The following is a 27,196-nucleotide window of genomic DNA, read 5'->3' as shown; positions in this document are numbered from 1 at the left end:
ATTGGCTAAACTCAAAAGCCTGTTCTAATTCAAATTGATTGGCTAAATTCAAAAGGCTGTTGTCTTGGTCTTTCAATACTCATGTTTCATTTTACATTCTCTATGTTCTTGCAGTTTTTAAAAAATCTTTCAGCTCAGAAAAAGCAGCACTTTTTAAGAGAACCATGCAATGTTTTCCCCCTTAGCATTTTACAATTTTAAAATAATTTTACAAATGCTAACTCCACAACAGCAGCACAGCGGTTAGTACTGCAGCCTCACAGCGCCAGGGACCCGGATTTGATTCCCGGCTTGGGTCACTGTCTATGCAGAGTCATCATGTTCTCCCTGTGTCTGCATGGGTTTCCTCCAAGTACTCTGGTTCTCTCCCACAGTCCGAAAGACATGCTGGTTAGGTACATTGACCATGGTACATTCTCTCACATTGTACCCGAATGTGGTGACTAGGGGATTTTCACAGTAACTTCACTGTAGTGTTTAAGTAAGCCTACTTGTGACACTAATATATAAACTTTCAAGCTTTAATCCAGAGAGTAGGGGTAACGCTCTGGGAACCTAGGATCAAATCCCACCATGGCAAATTGTGAAATCTGAATTCAATAAAAATCTGGAATTAAAAGTCTAATGTTAACCATGAAACCATTGTCAATTGTCGTAAAAAGATATTAGGGAGGGAGGCAAATCTGTCATCCTTACCTGATCTGGTCTCCATGTGACTCCAATGTGGTTGACTTTTAAATGCCTCTGGAATGGCCTAGCAAGTCATGCAGTTCAAGGTCAATTGGGAATGGGCAACAAATGCAGGCCCAGCCAGCAACACCCACACCACAATCACACGCCATGACCCAGCATTGTCAATCTTTACCCATGGGTAAACTTCTCCATTTCTGGCAACATCCTTGTGAACTCTTTACCCGATCCAGTGTGATTATACCCATTTTATAATGTGGTGATCTGGACTGCACACAATGTTCTAGTTGTCGCCTAACTGATGTTTCAGTTCGGGCATAACATTTCTTCTTTTATTTTCTATGCCTTATTTAATAAAGGAAAGTAGGTTTTGTGCATGTTAACGAACCTAACTACTGTCCTGCTGCCTTCAGGAATCATAGAATCTATGGCGCAGAAAGCGGGCATCTGGCCCATCGAGCCTGCACCTATCACAATCCCATCCATGTCCTATTGCAGTAACTCCACATATTGACCAACCTAACCCTTCTGACACCAAGGGGTAATTTATCATGGCCATCAACCTAACCCACACATCTTTAGACTGTGGGAGGAAACTGGAGCACCCGGAGGAAATCCACGCAGATGCAGGAAGTACGTGCAAACTCCACACAGACGGTGACTGAAGGCCCGAATTGAACCCAGATCCCTGGCCTTTTGAGGTAGCAGGGCTAACCACTGTGCCACCATGCCGCCCATAACGGGGGACATGCATTCACCTCCCTCTATTCCTTTACACTTCTCATCATTTATTGTATATTCCCTTGTCTTATTGCACCTCCCAAAACTTATTACATCACACCATGCCCATCTGTATCTTTCTGCAGTCTAAAGCTTAACAATGGTATGACAAACCATCTGCAACTTCTCAATCAATGCCGCAAACATTTCAGTCTAAATCACTGATATATACCACAATCAGCATTTCAAACTCCACTGTAAACAGCCTTTCAGTCACAAGACAACTCATTGATTTGATTTATTACTGTCACATGTATACAGTGAAAAGTATTGTTTCTTGCATGTTATACAGACAAAACATATTGTACATAAAGGAGGAAAGGAGAGGGTACAGAATGTAGTGTTACTGTCTGTTATAAGAACATAAGAAATAGGAGCAGGAGTAGGCCAACTAGCCCTTCGAGCCTGCCCCGCCATTCAATAAGATCATGGCTGATCTGAAGTGGATTAGTTCCACTTTCCCGCTGTCTCCCCATAACCCTTATGTTTCCCTAGAACATTACCTTACGCTTCTAGCTTGCCAAGCAGTGCACAACCTATTCCACTGGGAAGGCTTAAGTAATTGAAGGTGTCCATTTCTAAACTTTAATCTGCTGTAATTTTAAAATGTAGTGGCAGTTTTTGAGTTTTGAGATTAAGAACGTAAGAACATAAGAGCATAAGAAATAGGAGCAGGAGTAGGCCATCTAGCCCTTTGAGCCTGCCCCGCCATTCAATAAGATCATGGCTGATCTGAAGTGGATCAGTTCCACTTTCCCACTTTCTCCCCATAACCCTTAATTCCCTTGTCTGTCAAAAACCTATCTACCTGTGACTTAAATATATATTTAGCGAGGTAGCCTCCACCACTTCAATGGGCAGAGAATTCCAGAGATTGACCACCCTTTGAGTGAAGAAGTTCCTCCTCATCTCTGATCTAAACTGCCCCCCCTTATCTTGAGGCTGTGCCCTCTAGTCCTGCTATCCTTTCTAAGCGGGAAGAATCTCTCTACCTTTACCCTATCCATCCCATTCATTATCTTATACGTCTCTATAAGATCCCCCCTCATCCTTCTAAACTCCAATGAGTACAGACCCAGTCTATTTAGTCTCTCTTCATAGTCCAACCCCCTCATCTCTGGTATCAGCCTAGTGAACCTCCTCTGCACTCCCTCCAAGGCCAATATATCCTTCCGCAAGTGTGGCAACCAAAACTGCACACAGTACTCCAGCTGCGGCCTCACCAGTGCCCTGTACAGTTGCAGCAAGACCTCCCTACTCTTATATTCTATCCCCCTCACTATAAAGGCCAACATTCCATTCGCCTTCTTGATCACCTTATGAAGTTGGTGTTCGTTAAAAAAAAGTATTGCATGGTTCCTATAAAAGATGGTGTTTTTCTGGGCTAAGAGTTAAAAAAAGAGGTAGGTGCATATGCAGTACACAGACTGAAACATTGTATTAAAGGCCAAACAATAGTGTTGCCAAGACAATAGAGAAGATTTTTGAATTTTAACAAATCAATTTAAATTAGGCACTTGGATAACAGCAACCTATCAGATTTGAATTTGATATTTTGGAGACTCACTGAGACTCACTCCCATTAAGGTTGTTAAGAAGGCGTATGAAGGTTGTTAAGAAGGCGTACGGTGTCTTGGCGTTTATTGGTAGGGGGATTGAATTTAGGAGTCGCAGCGTCATGTTGCAACTGTACACAACTCTGGTGCGGCCGCACTTGGAGTACTGTGTGCAGTTCTGGTCCCCACATTACAGGAAGGATGTGGAGGCTTTGGAGAGGGTGCAGAGGAGGTTTACCAGGATGTTGCCTGGTATGCAGGGGAGGTCCTATGAGGAGAGACTGAGGGATTTGGGGTTGTTTTCACTGGAAAGAAGGCGGCTAAGAGGGGATCTTATAGAAACATATAAGATGATTAGAGGTTTAGATAGGGTGGATGGTGATAGCCTGTTTCCTCGGATGGAGAAATCTAGCACGAGGGGGCATGGCTTTAAATTAAGGGGGGGTAGTTATAGGACGGATGTCAGGGGCAGGTTCTTTACCCAGAGGGTGGTGAGGGACTGGAATGCCCTGCCTGCTGCAGTTGTAAATGCGCCTAGTTTGGGGGCGTTTAAGAGATTGGTGGATAGGTTTATGGACGAAAAGGGATTGGTTTAGATTAGTGGGTCAATGTTTTTTTTTAAAATAAGACTGGTCGGCGCAACATTGTGGGCCGAAGGGCCTGTTCCGCGCTGTAATGTTCTATGTTCTATTATGGGGATGTTGGTAAGTCATCAGGGGTATAAGAAAGGTGTTGGGGGGGGTTGGGGTGGAGGCGAGTGGCACAAATAGGAGAAAAGCACCTGCCAAAGCTCACAGATTTAGAGAGAGAAATAGACGGTCAGCAACTACTTTCTGACACAGCTTATTTATGTCTTAAAACAAAGCCTCGTCTCGATGGTAAAGATAATAAAGAAGAAAGAAAACAGAAGATTCCAGAAGACGCCAGACCTGGATGTAATTTTGAGAGTGACTAAAAATTCTACTTCTTTGTTAATAAGTGGGAATAGTATTTATCTAATAGTTAATGGTTCAGTTAACTTGTTTACTGTTAGATAAATTCATTTACTTGTTGAATTTAAAAAGAGACTCTCAAGTAGTTATTTTTGATTTAACGTCAAAAAGTTGCTGAAGAGCAGATCATACTACTTCTCACACACTTGTAACAGATTACGAGGTGAGGTATTCCTCTTTGAATGGTTAGGTGTTAGTTCTCAGAGAGGTGATCCCTCTTCTTTATAAAACAGTTTAGGGTGTCGAGAAAGACCAACTTAATACGAGGTAACAAAAACAGAAAATGCTGGAAAAATCTCAGCATGTCTGACAGCATTTGTGGGGAGAGAACAGAGCTAATGTTAGCTCCATTCTCTTCTCACAAATGCTGTTAATGTTAGACTTGCTGAGATTTTCCAGTATGTTCTGTTTTTGTTTCAGATCTCAGCATCTGCAGAATTTAGCTTTTATCTTAATACACTGAAAAGTCTGGTGGCAGCAGGGAAGAAGCTGTTCTTGAGTCCATTGGTATGTGACCTCAGACTTTTGTATCTTTTACCCGCCAGGATAAGGAGGAAGTGACTACGTCCGGGTGCATGGGTTCCTTGTTTATGCTGACTGATTTTCTGAGGCAGTGGGAAATGTAAACAGAGTCAATTGAAGAGAGGCTGGTTTGCATGATGGGTTGAGCTTCATTCACAACCCCTCATACTTTCTTGCAGTTTTAGACAGAGCAAGAGCCATACCAAGTGTGATACAACCAGAAAGGATGCTTTCTATAAGTTGGTGAAAGTCATAGAGGATATGTCAAATTTCCTTAGCCTCCTGAGAAAGTAAAGATTTTCTTAACCATAGCACTGGCATGGAGGAACCAGGACAGGTTATTGATGATCTGGACACCCAAAAACCTGAAAGCTGTCAACCATTTCCACGTCATCCCCACTGATGTAGACACGTATATATCCTCCACTATGCTTCCTGAAGTCAATGACTTTGAAGGAAGCATTACCGTCATCACACCAGTTCACCAGATTCTCTCTTTCCTGCACTCTGTCTCATCATTGTTTGAGATCCAACTCACTACGATGGTGTCATCAGCAAACTTGAAAGTTGAGTTGGAGGGGAATTTGGCCACACAGTCATGGGTGTATAAGGAATATAGTAAGGAGCTGAGGACACAGGTGTGGGGCACCGGTGTTGAGGATGATCACAGAGGTGTTGTTGTTGCCTATTCTTACTGATTATGGAGTGTGAGTTAGGAAGTCTAGGATCTAGTCGCAGAAAGAAGAACCAAGCCCCAGACCATGGAGTTTGGAGATGAGTTTTGTAGGAATAATGGTGTTGAAGGCTGAGCTGTAGTCAATAAACAGGAGTCTGACATAGATGTCTTAATAATCCAGGTGTTCCAAGGTTGAGAATAAGGCCAGGGAAATGTCTGCTGTAGACCTCTTACAGCGATAGGCGAACTATAGTGGATCCAGGCAATCTGGGAGGCTGGAACTGGTTTGTGCCATGACTAACTTTCTGAAGAACTTCATAATGATGGATGTCAGAGCCACCAGATGATAGTCATTAAGGCACACTGCCTAGCTTTTCTCTGGTATACGGATAATGGTCATCTTCTTGAAGCAGATGGGGACCTCAGATTAGTGACAAGTGAAGTTAAAGATGTCTGTGAATACCCCCGCCAACTGTCCACGCAGGATCTGAGTGCTCATCCGGGCACTCCGTCTGGACCACCTGCTTTCCGTGGGTTGACTTTGGGAAGGCTGATCTGACGTTTGCAATGGTGACTTTGGATACGGGTTTGGCCGAGGCTTCCAGGGTGGAGGGCATGCTCTTGCTGATCTCTTCCTCAAATGGGCATAGAATGCGTTGAGCTCATCAGGGAGAAGTGCAATGGTGCTGGTGATTCTACATGCCTTCATCTTGTAGCCTGTTATGTTTTGCAGACCTTGCCTCAATTATTATCCTTTAGCTGCTGCCACTGAACCTAATTTAGATGCAACTTATTACTTTCCTTTGGATTGCATGATTTTTAGTTTGCCAAATGCCTTGCAAAACTTCTTGTCAACTACATCAATTGTGCCATCTCATCAACTTTCTTTGTTTCTTCCTCAAAGAATTCAATCACGTTATTGAGACAAGACCTTCCCTTAACAAATCCACGCTGACTACGTAATCTGTGCCTTTCCAAATCATGATCTATATTGTCCCTCAGGACTTTTCCAACAAGAAGTCCACCATTAAAATTAGGTTGACCAGTCTTAATTACTCAATCCATCATTTTCTCCCTGTTTTACCAAATGGTACAACAATAGCAGTACTTCTGTACCAGGATGTGTGAATTACAAGGCTTACCCTAGAGCTTGGAATGCTGGAATGGATCTGGCCCAGTGCATGGAGAGGAAGAGAAGTCTGGAGGCAGATTCACAGATATAATGTACATTCAGGTACTCGGGCATCGGGGTAGGCATGGTCAGCTGTTAAAGAAACCATACCGACAGGCTGTTATTCATTATAGACCCTTAATGTCACAACTACCAATCAGCACTTGATAGTTTAGATAGTTTGACAATTATACATTATAAAGATTATTAGTTACAATTTTAGACCCAAATGTCTATACTGATGTTGATGTTCCACACATACCCCAATACAATATAATTACCCCAGTTAGACAGAGAATCAGAAAGGGTTGATGCTGTTTCTACTCAGTTTTTATAGATGCAACTAGCTTTTTAAGTCTTCCCTGAAAATTTTTTAACACATGAATCATAGAAACATATTTCACAAAAGGAAGTCATTCAGCCTGTCATACCTGTGTTTGCTTTTTACAAGTGCAGTCATGTTCATTACCACTTTTCCACTCATTTCTTTCATCCTGTAAATTCCTCATCCTCAAATAACTGCTTAATTCCCTGTGAAAACTTGTTTCAAAATCAGCTTCCACCACCTTTCCAGATAGACTGTTCCAGATCCTGACAGTGCTCTGAGTGAAGAATGTCTCCTTGTCTCCCATTCAGATTGTTTGCCATTGTTTGAAACCTATGACAATAGGTTACTGATGTATTTGCCGAGTGAACAGCTTTTACTTTTTATGTTCATCTCTATTAAGTCACCTCATAATCCTCTCTGTTTGAAGATTGGCCCTAAATGTTTTAATTTCTCCTCATAACTTAGAAACTAGGAGGAGTAGGCCTTTTGAGACTGCTCCGCCATTCAATTTGATCATGGCTGACACTATCTCAACACCACACTCCCGAGCTCTCCCCATATCCCTTGATACCTTTAAAATCTAGAAACCTATCTATTTTCTCCTCAAATATATCCAGTGTTTTGGCCTTCACAGCCGTCTGTGGTGGGGAATTCCACACGTTGACCACGCTCTGAGTAAAGATGTTTCTCCTCATCTCAGTCTGAAATGGCATAGCACATATCCTGAGACTGTGGCCCCTTGTTCTCAACACTCTCCAGCCAGAGGAAACGATGTCTGTGTCCAGCCTGTTCAGCCTGTCAGAATTTTATATGTTTCAATGATGTCCCCTCTCATTCTTCTAAGATCCAGTGAATACAGGCCTAGTCAACCCAATCTCTCTTCACATGACAGTTCTGCCATCCCAGGACGCAGTCTGGTGAATCTTTGCTGCACTCCTTCTACAGTAAGTATATATTTTCTTCGGTAAAGAAATCAAAATGAGCAGAAGTAGGCAAATTCAGCCCTTTGAACCTGCTCCAGCATTCAGTCAGATCATGGCTCATTTCTCCCTGGTCTCAAATACATCTCCCTACCCATACTCCACATTCCTTTAACCCATTTTTTATTAGAAATCTACCTATCTCCTTCTTGAAACATTTGATTTTTCAGACTCCACCACGCTATGGGGCAGCAAGTTCCACAAACTCACCACTCTCTGCAAGAATCTACCACATCTCAACCTATACCTGTGACTTCTTGTTCCAGACTGCCCCATAAGAGAAAACATTTGGTCTACATTCATTTTATCAAGCTCTTTTAAGATTTTATATATCTTAGTCAGATCCCTTCTCATCCTTCTAAATTCCAGTGAGCAGAAGCCCAATATGAGCAGAACCCTCTCCTCATATGTCAACATTTTCAGCTCTGGAATCAATCTGCTGAACCTCTTCTAAACTGCCTCCAATGCCACCATATCCTTCCTCAAATAAGGAAACCAAAACTGGACAATGTATTCCAGATGTGGTCTATTCAACACACTATACAATTGCAACAACACTTCTCTGCTTTTAAATTCCAGTCATTTTGCAATAAATGCCAACATTCCATTTGCCTTCTTTTTTACATGCTGTATCTGCATGCCGACTTATCACAATTCATAAACAAAGACACCTAAATCCCTCTGCCCAGACGCTTTTTGGAGCTGCTTTCCATTTAGCTCCAGGTATGGTCTCACCAAGGCCCTGGACAGCTGCAGTAAGACATCCTTGTTTCTGTGCTCAAGTCCAATAAGGGCCAACGTACTATTTGCCTTCCCAACTGCTTCCCGCAACTGCCTAGCTAACCTTGTTATGGTGCAGACAGCATATTATTGAAGTCTCTTAGCTTGTTACTTGTTACTGTTATGATTATCAGTCACATACAGCAGGCGGCAGCCAGTTTTGTCACCTGTCCACCTAGCATATTATAGGTGTGAGCTTGGTGGTGGACTGGTAGGTAATGGGCCAGCCACCTAACCTATAATATGTGTGCCCTCCATCCACCCCCACCAAAAACAAGCCTAGTGGGGGCAAGTAAAATATGTCGCTGTATCTCTTTGCAGCCTTCCTACATCCTCCTCATACCTTTCCTTCCTGCCCAATTTGTATTATCAGCAAAATTGGATATATTGCACTAGGTGCCCTCAAAGTGATTAATATATTTTGGATTGGTTATTGGTGCTGGGTTTGTGACTGAAGAGTCTGCATTTATGATTTGGTGACATTGGTTTGTATTTCACCATGGCAGCTAAGGAGTTTCAATTCAGTTAATTTCATAATTCTGGAACACAACAACAATCTGGCAATGAATTTTGAGTTGTCGACAAGGCTCAAGAAGTTGGGTTGGGGGTAAACTCAGCTTCAGTGATCCACTGGACCCAGCACCACATCTTGTCAGCAGCAACCAATCAACTGGCTACATTGGGACAACTGACACGAGAAAAGCCAGTTGCCATCCCAAGTAGCACCAAGAAGTGATTGCACCATCACAATCAGTTGTGGGGGGGGTGCGTGGTGCTTGGACTAGTTAGGCAGAATTAGCCAGGTCAAGGGGCAGGAGTTTGGTGAAGGTAGGTGCTGCGATTGCCATTCGGGGGCTACTCCATGCATCAAAGAATACCCAAATAATAGGTACTCATGACGAAAGGCCCTAGGGAGGCTGCCAAGGGTCATCAAGTGATTTCCCCATGTGGCAGAAGGCTCCCTTGCTACTGATAAAATGCCAGCAGTGGGGAGAAGATGACTTCAATTGCCACTTAGGTGCTTCTGGGTAGGAATTCTGCCAACTTCCCCACCACTAGATAATGAACATAGCAGCCCTGCCTTTGTGTTGGTTTGAAGCCCCTCATCACCTCCCAGCCCCTTCCCAGGTGACTGTTCACATCTGTCTTCACCCACAAGAATGAAGAGGTAATTATGGAACTCAGGGGCAGAGGGTATGAGGTTCTTGAGCAAATTGACATAGGGAGTGACAGGTATTGAAAGGGTGAGTTTAATAGTGGACAAATCTCCAGGTCTAGATGAATAATAGAAATAGAAATCACAAAAAGCCTACAGTGCAGAAAGAGGCCATTCAGCCCATTGAGTCTGCACTGACAACAATGCCACCCACGCCCTATCCCCAGATCCCTGCATATTTACCCACTAATCCCTCTAACCGACGCATCCCAGGACACTAAGGGACAATTTTAGCTTGGCCAATCCACCTAACCTGCACATCTTTGGACTGTGGGAGGAAACTGGAGCACCTGGAGGAAACCCACGCAGACATGGGGAGAATGTGCAAACTCCGCACAGACAGTGACCTGAGCTAGGAATTGAACCCAGGTCCCCGGAGCTGTGAAGCAACACTGCTAAGCACTTTGCTACTGTGCCGCTCAGGCTGTTGTAGGAGGTGAGGGAATAAACTGCAGGGGCTCGGCCTCAAATTTTTAATTCTTCACTGGCCACCAGGGAAGTACTAGAAGACTGGAGAACATCTAAAATGTTCCCACTATTTAAGGAAGGTTGTAGAGTTGTCTGCAAACTACGGGCTGGTGAGTATCATTTCTGTGGTTGGGAAATGAGTGGAAAAACTTCTGAAGGACAGTATCTATCTCCATTTGGAGAGGCAAGTTTGATCAGGATGAGGAGAGATTGAACAGTTTAGGCCTACACTGTCTGGAATTTAGAAGAATGAGGGGAGATCAAACTGAGGCGTACAAGATGATAAAAGGTATGGATAAAGTAGATGTTGAGCGGATGTTTCCACTGGGGGGGAGTGGTGTTTTGGGATGAGCGGTCATAGTCTTAGGTTGAGGGATGGAAAATTTAAAACAGAGTTGAGGAGAAACTACTTCTCCCAAAGGGTTGTGAATCTGTAGAATTCACTACTCCAAAGTGCGGTGGAAGCTGGGACACTGAGTAAATTTAAGGAGGAGTTAAACAGATTTTTATCATGCCTAACAAATTTGATTGAATTTTTGAACATGTAGCCAAGTGTGTAGATGAGTGTAGTGCTGTTGATGTAGTTTACATGGATTTCAGCAAAGCCTTTGACAAAGTTCCACATGGGAGACTTGGTAAGAAGGCAAATGCACATGGGATACAAGGTTATCTGATAGGGGTGGATTTATAATTGGCCCAGCAGTTGGAGACAGAGGGTGATGACACACGGTTGCTTTACTGACTGGAGGTCAGTGGCATATCACAGAGATCCGTGCTGGACTCTCTAGTGTTTGTCATTTATATAAATGACATAGATGACTATGTGGGAGGTAGGATCAGTAAGTTTGCCGATGACACAAAGATTGGCCGGATGGTTAACAGTCTTGAGTTACAGGAAGATATAGACGAGATGGTCAAATGGGTGGATAAGTGGCAGATGCAATTTAACTTTGAAAGTTGTGAGGTGATACACTTTGGAAGAAGTAATTTGACAAGGAAGTACACTATGAATGGTCTGGGAAGTTCCGAAGAACAAAGGAACCTTGTTTCTGTCCATAGATCTCTGAAGGTAGAAAGGCAAGTTAATCGGGAGATTAAAAAGGCAAGTGGCACACTTATCAATCCTTTATCAATCAGGAAATAGATTACAAAGTACAGAGGACCTGATAGAGTTGTGTAGAACTTTGGTGAGGCCACAGCTGGAGTATTGTGTGCAGTTCTGGTCACCACATTATGGGAAGGACATGAATGCACTGGAAGAGGTGCTGAGAAGATTTACCAGGATGTTGTCTGGGGTGGAGCATTTAATTTTTAATGAGAGGTTGGAAGGACTTGGTTGTTTTCTCTGGAGCAGAGAAGACTGAAGGGCTACCTGAGGTGTTCCAGATTATGAGGGGCATGGGCAGGGTAGATAGGAAGCAGCTGTTCTCCTTAGTTGAAGGGTCAGTTACAAGGGGACACAAGTTAAAAGGGAGGGGTGGGAGGTTTAGGGGAGATTTGAGGAAAATTGTTTTAACCCAGAGGACAGTGATGATCTGGAATGCACTGCCTGGGAGGGTGATGGAGGCAGGATGCTTCACATCCTTTAAAAAGTACCTGGATGAGTACTTGGCACGCCATAGCATTCAAGGCTATGGCCAAGTGCTGGAAAGTGGGATAAGGTGGGCAGGTCAGGACCTTTCATGTGTCAGTGCAGACTCAATGGATTGAAGGGCCTCTTCTGCACTGTAGCATATGAATCACAGAATACTATCTGGTCAGGTGGGGTATACCGTATCAGCAAGCGTCCTTTTCTAGATAACCATCGACGTATCAACAACTTCTTCCTCAACAACAACTTCAGGCTAAGATTCCGCTGTTTCTGTTTCCATTTCGGAGTCGGAAACCTCATTGGCTACTTTTGGGCATTGGTTGACTTGCTTTGTTCTTCCTCTGTGCACTTGGGGTTTCCAATGGCATACTCCCTGTGTTGGCTGCTTGCATCAACAGCTCCCAATGGTGTAGGTGGTCTACATGCTTCCTTAGGATCCAACCTTTATCATATAGATAGGAATAGATAGGGTGGACTCTCAGAGGCTATTTCCCAGGTTTGAAATGGTCGCTACGAGAGGACACAGATTTAAGGTGCGGGGAGGGAGGTTCAGAAGTGATGTTAGGGGTAAGTTTTTCACTCAGAGGGTGGTGAGTGAATGGAATCGGCTGCCGTCAGTGGTGGTGGAGGCAAACTCGCTGGGGTCTTTTAAAAGACTTCTGGATGAGTAAATGGGGTTTAATGAGATTGAGGGTTATAGATAGGTCTGTAGGTTGGTAGGTGATGTGATCGGCGCAACTTGTGGGCCGAAGGGCCTGTTTGTGCTGTAGTGTTCTATGTTCTATGTTCTATATCAACCACTGGCCTTGTTATTGAAAGTATTGTTCCTGGTGCCTATGGGGTGCTGTTTCCAAAATTTTATACTTGGATCATGTCACCTGGCGAAAAAACTATCAGCCTTTAGTCTTTTATGGCCCCTTTTTTGGGCTTCTTGCTTCTTTTCAAGTCTTCCACTTAAGTTCGGGAAGGTAAGGCTTAGCCTGGTCTGTAGGCACCTGCCCATTAGTAACTCAGCCGGGGCTAAACCTGATGTTACATGTGACATTGCTCTGCAACTAAAAAGGAAATATGCCAGTTTTCTGTCTACAGAAGAAACAGGTCTTTTTTTTCATCCCTTTTTAAAAACTTGGACTGTATGTTCCACAAATCCATTTGATGATGGGTGGTAAGGAACTTGCGGACATGTTGTACTCTATTTGTTTACATAAATGACCTAAATTCCCAACTGGTAAATGGGGTTTCATTGTCTGTCACAAAAACGTCTGGGATTCCATGAGTGCTAAAAGATTGCCTAAGTCTCTCTATCATGTTCTGACATGGTGGATGTCATCCAGTGCGCCTCTATCCACTTAGAGTGGGGCGCCAATCAGTAAAAAAAAATTGATGGTTCTGTGAAATCCAAATGCACCCAAACCCATGGTTTTCTTGGCCATTTCCAGGTGTGTATGGAAGCTACCAGTGGTGCCTTCTGGTTTTCTTGGCACATTCTGCATGGTTTTACCATCTTCTTTACGTGCTCATCTATTCCAGGCCACCACATGAGGCTTCTCATGAGAATCTTCATTTTTGATAAGCCTGGGTGGCCATCATGTAGTTCCTGAAGGATAGGCCTTTGGGCAGGACATGGAATTACTACTAGGGATCCATGTTTATTTCTAGATATTTTGTCAGTTTTGTGACAGACATCCTTGCATTCCTCCATTTAAGACAAAGACAGCATGGATTTACAAAAGGAAAATCATGCTTGACTAATCTATTGGAATTCTTTGAGGATGTAACTAGTAGAGGTGGCCAAGAAGAACAAATGGGTGTTATTTATTTAGACTTTCAGAAGGCTTTCAACAAGGTCTCATGTAACAGACTGCTATGTAAAGTTAAAGAATATGGGATTGCAGGTAATGTCTTGAGATGGATAAAAAGCTGGTTAACAGATAAGAAGCAAAGAATTGGCATAATTGGGTCATTTTTTGATTTGCAGTCAGTGACGAGTAGAATTCCACAGGGCTTTGTGCTACGGCCCCAACAGTTCACATTGTATATTGATGGTTTGGAAGAGGGAACTGAATGTATTATCTCTAAATCTGCAGATGATACAAAGTTGAGTGTGAGAGTGAGCTGTGACGAGAATGCAAAGATGCTTCAGCGTAATTTGGACAGGCTGAATCTGTGCATGGCAAATGCAGTATAACGTGGATAAATGTGAAGTTATCCACTTTGATAGCAGTAATAGGAAGACATTATTACTTGAATGGATGCAAATTGAGAGAGGTGTATACTCAGCAAGATCTTGATGGCCTTGTGCATCAATTGCAATAAAGAAGGCAAATAATATGTCGGCCTTTGTAGCGAGAGGATTTGAGAATAAGGATGCTGCAATTGTACAGGGCATTGGTGAGGCCATATCTGGAGTATTGGTGTCCTTATCTGAGGAAGGATGTCCTTGCTATTGAGGGTGTACCAGGCTGATTCCTGAGATGGAAGGTCTATCATATGTGGGAAGACTAAGCCGGTGAGGATGAGATTCACTAGGATTTAGAAGAGTAAGAGGGATCTCATAGAAACTTATAAAATTCTAATAGGAGTTAGACAGGATAGGTTCAGAAAGAATGTTCCCAGTGGTGGAGGAGTCCAGAACTAGGGGTCATAGTTTGAGGATTAGGGGTAAATCTTTTAGAAATGTGGTAAGGAGAAATTTCTTCACCCAGAAGTTTTGAATGTGTGGAATTCACTACCACAGAAAGTAGTTGAGGCCAAAATGTTGTCTGATTTCCAGAAGAAATTAGATATAGCCCTTGGAACGAAAGGGATCAAGGGACATGGAAGGAAGGGGGGGATCAGGATATTGAATTTGATGATCAGCCATGATCAAAATGAATGGAGGAGCAGGCTCAGGGGGCCAACTGCCATACTCCTGCTTCTAGTTTCCATGTTAATATTACATAGCTTAATTTTGCCAATGCTGGATCATTTCGAGTCCAAGTTTCCACTTCTAAGGCAAAGTCCTCATAGGCCTTTTTTAAGCCTACCGTGGGTAGAGTATCATGTTTGTGTGTCGGTGTGCATGGTGCCAGTGATGGCATGTCCAGTGCGGTAGTTGCCTGCATAAAAAGCTCCTGATAGCAGAAGTGGTCAGTATGATTCTTCAGTTCTTCCGGCATATGACACTGGTCTGATTGTTGAGAGGACAACTCCTGGGGTCCATGGGCCGCTGTCTCCAAAAGTTCCTAAGTGGGCATTGTCTCCTGGTTTAAAATTGGGCTTATGTCCATCATGGCCTCTTTCTTGGGCTTCTTGTTTTTCCTTGATTTTCCCACTCAGTTTCAAAAAGTAAGGCTAAGCCTGGTCCAAGGTCCAAACTGCCTATCAAGAGTATTGGCTGGGCTAAACCCATTGTTATGTGTGATGCTGCCCTGTAGTTATGGAGGCATAGAGATTTACAGCATACAAACAGGCACTTTGGCCCAACTTGTCCATATCAACCAGTTTTTACCATTAAGTTGCATTTGGCTCACATCTCTCTATACACATCTTACCCACGTAACTATCTAATTACTTTTTTAAAAGACAAAATTGTACCCACCTTTGCTGCTGCCTCTGGCAGCTCATTCCAGACACTCACCACCTTCTGAGTAAAAAAAATTGCCTCTCTGGATCCTTCTGTATCGCTGCCCTCTCAGCTTAAAGATACACCCTCTAGTTTTAGACTCTCCTACCTTTGGGAAAAGATTTGACAAGCCATCTCACCTATGCCCCTCATTATTTTATAGGCCTCTATAAGATCATCCCTAAGCCTCCAATGCCACAGGGAAAATAGTCCCAGTCCATCTAGCCTCTCCTTCTAACTCAAACCATCAAGGCTGGGCAGCATCCTAGTAAATCTTTCCTGAATTCTTTCTAGTTGAATATACCTTCTATAAATAGGGTGACCAGAACTGTACACAGTATTTCAAGTGTGGCATAGAGTCATAGAGCTTTACAACATGGAAACAGACTCTTCGGCCCAACTTGTCCATGCCGCCCTTTTTTTTAAACGCTGAAGCTAGTCCGAATTGCCCGCATTTGGCCCATTTCCCTCTATACCCATCTTACTCATGTAATTGTCTAAATGTTTTTTGGAAGACAAAACTGTACCTGCTGCTACAACTACCTCTGGCAGCTTGTTCCAGATACTCACCACCCTCTGTGAAAAAATTGCCCCTTTGGGCACTTTTGTATCTCTCCCCTTAAAGCTATGCCATCTTGTTTTAGACTCCCCTACCTTTGGGAAAAGATACTGACTCTCTAAGTGATCTGTTCCTCTCATTATTTTATAGGCCTCTATAAGATCACCCCTCAGCCTCTACACTCCAGGAAAAAAAGTACCAATCTATCCAGCCTCTCCTCACAACTCAAACCATCAAATCTCAGTAGCATCCTAGTAAATCTTTTCCGCACTCTTTCTGATTTAATAATATCCTTTCTATAATAAGGTGACCAGAACTGTACATATATCCCAAATGTCTCATACAACTTTAACAAGACGTCCCAACTCTTGTATTCAATGTTCTGACTGATGAAACCAAGCATGCTGAATGCCTTCTTCACCATTCTGTCCACCTGTGACTCCACTTTCAAGGAGCTAAGAACATGTACCCCAAGATCTCTTTGTTCTGTAACTCTCCCCAACACCCTACTATTAACCGAGTAAGTCCTGCCATGGTTCAATCTACTAAAATGCATCACTGCGCATTTATCTAATTTAAATTCCATCTGCCATTCGTTAGCCCACTGGCGCAATTGATCAAGATCCCATTGCAATCTGAGATAACCTTCTTCATTGTCTACTATACCACCAATCTTGGTGTCATCTGCAAATTTACTAACCATGGGTCCTATATTCTCATCCAAATCATTAATTTAATGACAAATAACAGTGGACCCAGCACTGATCCCTGGTGCGCACCACTGGTCAAGGCCTCCAGTTTGAAAAACAACCCTCTACAACCACCTTCTGACTCCTGTCATCAAGCCAATTTTGTATCCAGTTAGCTACTTCATCCTGGATCCCGTGACATTTAATCTTATGCAACATCCTATCATGCGATACTTTATCAAAGGCCTTGTTAGAGTCCATGTAGACAATATCGACTGCACTGCCCTCATCTATCTTCTTGGTTACTCCTTCAAAAAACTCAATCAAATTCGTGAGACATGATTTTCCATTTATAAAGCCATGCTGATTGTCCCTCATCAGTCCTTGCCTCTCTAATGCCTGTAGATCCTGTCTCTCAGAATATCTTCTAACAACTTGGGCTAGCCTCACCGTTCTGTAGTTCCCAGATTTTTCTCGGCAGTCCTTTTTAAACAACAGCACAATATTTGCTACCCTCCAATCTTCAGGCACCTCACCTGTGGCCCTCAATGATTCAAATATCTCTGCTCTAGCACATGCAAGTTCCTTCCTAGCCTTCCACATTTCATCAGGTCCCAGAGATTTATCTATCTTGATGCATTTTAAGACTTCCAGCACTTTCCTGTCTGTAATATGTACATTCCTCAAGACACCACTATTTATTTTTCCAAGTTCCCTAATATCCATGCCTTTCTCAACAGTGAATACTGATGACAAATATTTATTTAGGATCTCTAGGATCTTAAATCTCTTGTTGATCCGCATATAGATGACGTTGTTGATCCTTAAGAGGTCCTACCGTCTCCATAGTCACTTTTTTGCCATTCATGAATTTAAAACACATGTATGTTGTGTGTTGAAAAGGAATTGTGCCAACTTTGTATCTAAGGAGACCTTAGTTTGTTTTCTCATGTAGTTTTTAAATACCTGGACTGCACGCTCAGTCAGGCCATTGAAGATGGGTGATAGGGTGCCATACAGATGTGTCTTACTCCATTTGTAGTCATGAATATTTTGAACTCTCCACTGGTAACCATAGTCCCATTGTCTGTTACGAGGACTTCCAGTGTACTGTATGTGCTGAAGGAGTGCCTGAGCCTTCCTATGGTGCTAAGAGAGCCAGTAGGGGCCATCCCGTGCCCATCAATCCACTTGGAGTGGGTATCAGTCAATATCAGGGACATAGAGCCTATAAATGGCCCAGTGAAGTCCACATGCATTCATACTCAGGGTCTCATCGTTCTTTCCTAGGGATGTAGAGAGGCTACTGGTGGGACCTACTGGTTGTCTTGGCAAGTTTTGCATGTATTGACCAGTTTTTCTATGTCCCTATCTACATCAGGCCACCAACCATAGCTTCGAGTGAGCATTTTCATTTTGGAGATCTCTGAGTGGCCATTAGAGTTCGTGGAGATTGGTCACTGAGCTGAATGCAGGATAACCACCTCGGCTCCCCAATGAATAATATCACCCTCAATGCTTAGCCCTGGGTATTTTGCCATGTAAATAGTATCACAACACCAGGTTAAGTCAAACAGGTTTATTTGGTAGCACAAGCTTTTTGGAGCGTCACTTGTTTTAGGCCCTGTGTAGAATAGTCCTGTAGTCCTCCATTTAATATGATGTGACGTAATTTTGCCAAGGTGGGATCTTTCTTGGGTCCAAGCCTGAATTTGATTGGCTGATATTGGCAAAGTGTCCATGCCAAATTTAATGTCATGATGACTTTGTCCATGAGAGTAGGCATTGAGAGTAGGCTAGTGAGTGGTGGTAGGCTGCTCAGAGCTTCTGCTTTAGCAATCTGTGTCCCTGCATGAAGTTCAAGGGTATACGCCTAAGCACTTAACAATTGTGCCCAACGTTATATCTGAGCTGATGCTATGGAGGGTCTTGCCTTCTGAAAGAGGCCCAAAAGAGATTTGTGGCCTGACACTGTGGTAAAACGTCAACCGCAAACATATTGGTGAATTTTTTTGTTGCAAATACTATTGCCAAACCCTCTTTCTAGATTTGAGTGTACCTCCTTTCTGCATCTCTGAAGATCCATGAGGCATATGCAATTGGGCGCTCCATTGCAGTGTCTCAACGGTGTGACAACACCACTGCTATTCCATAGAGGGTGGCATTGCAGGTTATGATAAGTAATCTTCGTGGGTTGTAATGGGTCAATATATTGTTGATGATAATTGGTGTTTAATGCTCAGAAAAGCATCCTCCTGTGGCTTTTGCCATGACCACTTCTGATTTTTTTTAAGCAGTGCATGGAGGGTGCCAGATTCCGAATGAATTTTCCGTAGTAGTTGATGAGGCCGAGAAAAGATTTTAACTCTGTTGTGTTTCTTGGGGTCAGAGCTCCTTTTATGGCTTTTACCTTCTCCTCAGTCCATCAACCCTGTAACTGAGGTATGTTACTTCGGATACCTAAAACATGTGCTTTTCCCTTTGTGGCTTGATTCCAGCCAACACCACAAGACCTCTTCAGAGCTTTTGTGGTGATCCTTAACAGTGGCTCCTGTAATTAGAATGTCATCCAAGGTAGACTGCCACTCTGGGTACTTACCCTTTGGAAAATGGTGCAAGATGAAGATACCCCAAAAGGCAAACAGTGTATTCATACAGTTCTTCGTGTGAGTCTAAAGTCATGTATTTTCAGGATCACACTTCCAATTTCAATTGGGGATCGGCTTGGCCCCCCAGCCAAATTTTCATATAGGTCCTCAATTCATGGCATCGGGTATCTGTCCAATAAGGTTGCACTATTTACTGTCAAAGTATAATCCCCACAGAGAAATGTCGAGTTGCCTAGCTTTTAGACCGGCATTACCAGTGTGGCACATTCAGAGAATTGCATGTGTCGTAGTTGCCCAGTTATTCTAACCGTTTCAGCTTGGTCTCTACTTTTGCACCTACAGCAAAGGGGACCAGTCATGCTTTGAAATATTTAGGTTTGGCCGCTGGGTCTACATAGATCTTTGCCTTGGCCCCTTTTATCTTTACAAGTCCTGCTTGCAATATCTTGGGATACTTCACAATTACTTTGCATAGGTTACCAGCACCCATCTTGAAGACTTGTTGCCAATCCAGGCAAACATTTTGTAGCCAGTCATTTCCCAAGATACTGGGCCTCTGTCCTTGTACAACTATTAAGGGGAGATGTTGTCTGTTGCCCGTAACTGGGGTTACAGTGGTCTCGATTATGCGTAATGGTTCTCTGGTGTACGTGGCCAATCTTGCTTAGGTATCTCGCAGACTAAGTGATAAGATGCCCAATCATAGTCGCCTGAAGACTTATGAAGACTACGATGGATACTACTGCACCTTTGTCTACCTCCACATTTAATGGTGACCATTGGCAGTTGGATCTGGATTGGGGCCACCTTTGGTGTGGTGATGCAATTGCATCAGTCCCTCTTCCTTGGGTTGACTTTTCTGACAAGCCTGCTCTGAGGTGGCTTTGCCCTTCGACCTAGGTAATACACACTCTGTTTGTTTTGGTAAATCTTGTTTGGGCAGGCTCTCTGAAGAGGTCTTGTGATATATGGGCTCTCTGCACACACATCATGTGTGTGTTTGTTATGTGTTGTTCAATACACAGTGGAAAACCCTCTCGTCCGCTGCTGAATTTCCCGACTTCCTTGTCTGCTCGCTCTTCCTCACCCATAATTGGGGGGTCACAAGTGCATTCTGCTGTGGACATGGTTCTGCAGTTTGCGGGTCATCCAAGACTGTGGATGCTGTTACCTATGGGTCCTTGAAATTCCTGGGCCCCTTTTCCCACATTTTCATGAGACAAGGCTAGTTCTATGGCTTTGTTCAGATCCAAGTTCGGCTCAGTTAATAGTCTCCTTCGGGTCACTAAATTTTTTGTGCCACATACTCAGTGATTTCTCAGCATTTTAGGTAATGCTGGCCCATACTCAGTGTTCTACCAATTTACACAATTGTGTCAAAAATGTCATTCCAGGTTCCTGGCTGGTGCAAAAGGTTAAATCTCACTGGATAAAAGTGAGCTAGCTAGATGGGTGGAACTGGCTTGGCCATAGAAGACAGAGGGTTGTAGTGGAGGGGTCTTTTTCCAGTTGGAGGTCTGTGATTAGTGGTGTTCTGTAGGACTCTGTACTAGGACCTCTGCTGTTGGTAATATATACAAATGATTTGGAAGATGTAGCTGGTGTGATCAGTAAGTTTGCAGATGATACAAAGATTGCTGGACTTGCGGATAGCGATGAACATTATCAGACAATACAGCAGGATATAGATAGGCTGGAAAATTGATTGGAGAAACGGCAGATGGAATTTAATCCAGATAAATGCAAAGTGACACATTTCGGTAGATCTAATGTAAGGGGGAGCTATACAATAAATGGCAGAACCCATCAGGAGTATAGACACACAGAGGGACCTGGGTGTGCAAGTCCACAGATCCTTAAAGGTGGCAGCATAGGTGGAGAGAATGGTGAAGAAGGCATATGGCATGCTTGGATGGGGCATAGAGTATAAAAGTTGGCATGTGATGTTGCAGCAATATAGAACGTTGGTTCGGCTACATTTGGAATACTGCGTCCAGTTCTGGTCGCCGCACTACCAGAAGGACGTGGCGGCTTTGGAGAGAGTGCAGAAAATGTTTACCAGGATGTTGCCTGGTATAGAGGGTCTTAGCTATGAGGAGAGATTGGGTAAACTGAGGTTGTTCTCCCTGGGAAGACGGAGGATGAGGGGCGACCTAATAGAAGTGTATAAAATTATGAAGGGCATAGATAGTGTGAACAGTGGGAAGCTTTTTCCCAGGTCAGAGGTGATGAACACAAGGGGTCACAAGTTCAAGGTGAAGGGGGCAAGGTTCAACACAGATGTCAGGGGGACGTATTTTACACAGAGGGTGGTGGGGGCTTGGAATGCACTGCCAAGCAAGGTGGTTGAGGCGGACATGCTGGGATCGTTTAAAACTTATCTAGATAGCCATGAAAATAGAGGGATACAAATGAATGGTCTGGTTGGGCGCATGAGAGGCGCAGGCTTGGAGGGCCAAAGAGCCTGTTCCTGTGCTGTACTGTTCTTTGTTCCCCAGAATGTCTGCTTGTTGTACTGAACCTATATCTGTTGTAGTCTGGCTTGGGATCATAATGGTTTGCTACCAATGCACCAATTTTTGGATTCAGTGTTGCCAGATGTGTCAAACTTTTTATAACGCTGAAACCACAAGCAGTCATTAGGATGACTTTTTGCATTCTATTTATTACCTGGAAGAAGTGCTTCATTCACTCAGCATACTGTGACCAGCCTTCAACACCTGCATCATATAGTTCTAACTTCCTGAACAATGGCATTTTAAATCTTCTCTTTACTTCATTACCAACTCAGGGAGCCGACCGGAAAGAAACAATGTTTCTTAAATGAAAAGTTAAATCACAACCCTGTGGTGTGTATACATGCGGAACAATAGCTCACTAGATGTGCTCAGGTGTTCACCTTGGGAGACAAGTTCCACCTGCATAGGCAATCACCTATCATCATAGGAACTCATATTCCACAAGTCCCACAGGGAGATCAATTAATGATTCCCCATTAAGTCCTGAGGGTTATCACATACAGAGAATATTCCTGAACCTAGGGAATTTTGGAAGGTTACAACCAATACATCCATTTTCTCTACTGGGTTCTTTTAAGATCAGGGTTTGGTCGATCAGATCCAGGGAACTTGTCAGCATTTAGTCCATTAGTTTTTCATAGTAGTTTGTATTAGGAGCAGCATGGTGGCACTGCTGCCTCAGCTCCAGGAACTTGGGTTTGATTCTGGCTTTGGTGACTGCCTGATCATTCTCCTCATGTCTGGGTGGGTTTCCTCCAACTGCTCCAGTTATTTCCCATAGTCCAAAGGTTAGTTAGGTGGATTGACCATGGTGAATTGTCCCTTAGTGTCCAAAGATGTGTAGGTTAGGTGGTTTGGCAATGGTAATTGTGAGGGATTTCAGGGATAGGGCAGGGGTGGGGCCTGGGTAGGATGCACTTTCTGAGAGTTGGTGCAGACTCGATAGACTGAATAGCCTCCGTTTGCACTGTCGAGATGCTATGGATTATTCTCTAGTGATAGCAATTGTTTTAAACTTTGACCATTTTTATCCATTTCCTTGTTTCTCATCAATTCCCCAGTCACAACCTCTTTTTTAATAATCACAGATCAAACTTCTAGAAGTATATATTTTGTGCTAGTTTGTTGTCATATTATAATTTCTCCCTCCCTGTCTCTTTCGTGATCCTGCTATACTACTTGTCAGATGAGTTGCATAAAAATATGGCTTTCTGCATGTTCCAAGGCCTAATCCAAGGAGAGTAGAGGAAGGGTAAAATACCTAGTGGATTCCACCAGAAATTTATGCAATGTGTGCAAAATTGAGTAGTCCAGACAGACCTAGAACAATTACTCACCAAAGGAGGGCAAGGCTATGGATCACCATCATGTACAATGATTTTGATAATTTGACTGAGAAATAATTTTGTTGTTAAGCAGTACTTAGCTAACAAGGAACTAAGTTCAAAGCATATAGCTGCCAGGTATGTGGATCAGAATTCAGACAAATTGGTACTTTTAAAAAATGTCTTCTTTCACGGAACATGGGTGTCTCTGGCAAGGCCAGCATTTATTGCCCATCCCTAATTGCTTTGAACTGAGCATCTTACTGGACCATTTCAGTGGGCAGTTTGACATGTGGAGTCGCATGTAGGCCAGACCAGGTAAGGATGGCAGATTTCCTTCCCTAAAGGGACATTAATGAACTCGATGGGTTTTACAACAATTGAGGATTACAACAATCACGGTCACCATTACTGGAACTAGCTTTCAATCCCAGATTTGTATTAAATCCCACCAGAGCATTAGTCTGGGTCTCTGGATTACTAGTTCAGTGACATCACCATTATACACTATCAACTCCCCAACTTTTCACAGATCACAACAGCTAGAGATATTCCATAAAACTTCACAAATATTAACAAATATTTTGGAATGGTTTAACTCTAATGATCTCAATGAAATTTACTCCTAAACATATTGTAGAAGGTTTAAATGGCAAACTAAATAGCCATTCACCAAGCATGGAAATGTTAAGGATCATTAGTCAAATATCTCATCCAATCAGAAAAAGAAGCGAGTGCGAGAAATGATTGGCAAGTTAGAACTCCCTGCTTAAGTTTAGTGCTGTCTCGTCAAAACCGCATATTCATACTGGGCTCGAGCGGCGTACTTATATTAGTTTATGAGCAACAGCACAAAACAAATATAATTAACAGTAACATAGAAACATAGAAATTAGAAGCAGGAGTAGGCTATTCAGCCCTTTGAGCCTGCTCCACCATTCATTTTGATCATGGCTGATCATCAAATTCAATATCCTGAACCCCCCTTTCTCCCATATCCCTTGATCCTTTAGCCCCAAGAACTATGTTTAATTTATTCTTGAAATCAGACAACACTTTGACCTCAATTACATTCTGTGGTAGTAAATTCCCACATTCACCACCCTCTGGGTGGAAGAAATTTCTCTTCACCTCACTTCTAAAAGATTTACTGCTTGTTCTCAAACTCTGATCCCTACTTTTGGACTCCCCCACCATTGGGAACATTGGGTAAATGTTATTCCGTTTATTCACATAACATGTACAAAACAACTCTTCTTATTGGTTTATAATCGGCCTTCCAGAGGGCAGGAAAGACTCATGCAGAAGCACTGATTTTTTTCCCCTAGTACAGTTCCCAAAACTGAACTCAGCTCCAGATGAAATCTGACTAAAGTCTGTACAACTGAAATACAAATTTCAGTCCTTTGAATTCAAGCCTGCTTTAGATAAAAAGCCAACATTCTATTAGCTTTATTGATTTATTTTTATAAACTGTGCACTAGTATTTTGATATTTGCATTCATGGTCAAATCTGGGAGTTTTAAACTTCCCTCTGAACAATTGCCCCTATGTTTGAAACGTTTCCCCAGCGCTATGTTCTCAGTTTCACATTCTGTTGGGGAACCATTTAGCTGAGTTCCTCAGCAAGTACAGTTCAGGAAGAAGCAGAAGGTCAGGAATGTTTGCTTTCTGCAGGCCTGGCGAAGTCATGATGTGGAGATGCTGGCGTTGGACTGGGGTGAACACGGTAAGAAGTCTGACAACACCAGGTTTAAGTCCAACCGATTTATTTGATATTAAACTCAAAAGCTTTCGAGGTTAACCTCTTCGTCAGGTGAATGGAGAGTTCTGGCCTCAGACAGAGCATATAAAGCACAGACAGTTTAGAGATTACTGATTAGAATGCGAATCTTTACACCTAACCTGCTGTTCAAGTCCTAAAGTGGCCGACAATGTGAGTGGAAGGAGCACTGATCACAGGTTAAAGAGATGTGTATTGTCTCCAGACAGTGCAGTAAGTGAGGTTTAGCAAACCCAGGCAAGTCACGGGGGTTACAGATAGTGCGACATGAACCCAAGATCCCTGTTGAGACCGTCCTCACGTGTGCGGAACTTGGCTATCAGTCTCTGCTCAGCGACTCTGCGCTGTCGTGGGTTGTGAAGGCCGCCTTGGAGAACGCTTACCCGAAGTTCAGAGGCCGAATGCCCGTGACCATTGAAGTGTTCGCCAACAGGAAGGGAATAGTCTTGCCTGGTGATTGTCGAGCGATGTTCATTCATCCGTTGTTGTAGCGTCTGCATGGTCTCCCCAATGTACCATGCTTTGGGGCATCCTTTCTTGCAACGTATCAGGTAGACAACGTTGGCCGAGTTGCAAGAGTATTTACCGTGTACCTGGTGGATGGTATTCTCACGTGTGATGATGGTATCCACGTTGATGATCTGGCATGTCTTGCAGAGGTTGCTGTGGCAGGGTTGTGTGGTATTGTGGTCAATGACACTTGACAGCACAGAGTCGCTGAGCAGAGACTGATTGCCAAGTTCCGCACACGTGAGGACGGTCTCAACAGGGATCTTGGGTTCATGTCGCACTATCTGTAACCCCCATGACTTGCCTGGGTTTGCTAAACCTCACTTACTGTACTGTCTGGAGACAATACACATCTCTTTAATCTGTGATCAGTGCTCCTTCCACTCACATTGTCGGCCACTTTAAGACTTGAATAGCAGGTTAGGTGTAAAGATTCGCATTCTAATCAGTAATCTGTAAACTGTCTGTGCTTTATATGCTCTGTCTGAGGCCAGAACTCTCCATTCACCTGACGAAGAGGTTAACCTCGAAAGCTTGTGAGTTTACAATCAAATAAATTGGTTGGACTTAAACCTGGTGTTGTCAAACTTCTTACTGGGCTTGGGGAAGTCCAGTGATAGCAGAGTACTGTGAGAAGATAGAAATAGCATGGTCCTTTTCCTTCTCCTTCTGTATCAGAGAAATGGGTTTTTCTTGGTGAGAAAATTCAAGAATATTGGGTAAATATAAGTGTAGGCCAAGAAATAGCAGAAGCATTCATTATACTAGGTCAGAGATGCACAAAGAGGGATCAAGTACAATAGATTCCTACATTAGATAAGGCATTCTGGCATTTACTGAAATCAAGAGCATTGGAAACTGTGTCGCTGGTCATTAATCCCCACCATGATAACAAACCTTGAAGATCACGTGGGTATCTGTCAGTAAAGGTCCTTCCACTTCTATTATGGGCATCGATTGGTCTCTGCTCGTCAGCTGGATATTGTTGCCTCCAAGAGCTTCCAAACCTTCCATCAGGATGGGTACACTGCTCCCATCTGTAGGGCTCAGTGCTTTCGCCAAAGTGTCAAACGCCCTGCCAGTAAAGAACACATCACTAGAGCTTTGCTCCCATTCAGTGTAGAATTACAGCATCACACAGCATCTACAAGGAACATGCTCTGTATGCAACAGTTAAAAGCACTATGTAATTTCACGGGTAATCCAGAGTATCTGTGTTGTTTTATAAACAGCGAAATGCATGATTAAAGATTAGTTTCTAATTTCCAGCCTCGTGTAATAGCTGGTTTCCTCTGAGAGACTCAGTTACCAAGTTGAAATGCAGCTGATAGTGGATTTCTGTACAGATTATGAAAGAAATAATGATGATCAGAATTCACCAGCACCTGCTGACCCCCAGTTTGAAAGGTATAGTGTAAAAATAAATATCTGTCTGCCATTGAAGCTTGATGAGTGCACATTGACATTAAGCTACTCGGTGTAAAGCACAGTGTAACAAAAATACACAAAAGCATTCCTTCGTTAACAACAACTTGCATTAAAATAACATTGTTAATGTGGTTAAACCACTCCAAGACGCTTCACAGAAGCATTATCACATAACCTGAGTCACATAAGGAGACTAAGAACTTACTCAGAGAGGTAAATGTTATGCAGCATCTCAACCAAGGAAAGTGAGGCAGAGAGGTTCAGAGGGGCAATTCCAGGGTCTTCGTAGCTGGAGGCAAGGTCGCCAGTGGTGGAGCAAGTAAAACTGGGTATACTCAAGGAAGAGCACAGGTATTTGAGAATTATGGAACAGGAGGCGATTACAGATATGGGGAGTGGGGGATGCTTTCATGGAAAGAA

The 27,196-nt window shown here is 43.1% G+C and overlaps 1 protein-coding gene across 1 annotated transcript in view; it reads right to left on the bottom strand.

Annotated features, from left to right (window-relative positions):
- Positions 1-27,196, bottom strand: part of LOC145340407 (nuclear receptor subfamily 2 group C member 2-like) — a 263,492-nt gene that overhangs the window by 70,194 nt on the left and 166,102 nt on the right. Inside the window, exons 9-10 of the mRNA XM_080184880.1 lie at positions 26,246-26,423; positions 6,359-6,480 (exon numbers count right to left, since the gene is read on the bottom strand). Coding sequence (XP_080041006.1) covers positions 6,359-6,480; positions 26,246-26,423 — 300 coding nt within the window. The remainder of the gene's footprint in view (positions 1-6,358; positions 6,481-26,245; positions 26,424-27,196) is intronic.

Source organism: Carcharhinus amblyrhynchos, chromosome 3 (genome assembly GCF_965287045.1).
Source record: "Carcharhinus amblyrhynchos chromosome 3, sCarAmb.v2.hapA, whole genome shotgun sequence".
NCBI classification, from domain to species: Eukaryota; Metazoa; Chordata; class Chondrichthyes; order Carcharhiniformes; family Carcharhinidae; genus Carcharhinus; species Carcharhinus amblyrhynchos.
The sequence above is the reverse complement of the archived record's forward strand: the minus strand, read 5'-3'. Positions and strand labels throughout refer to the sequence as shown.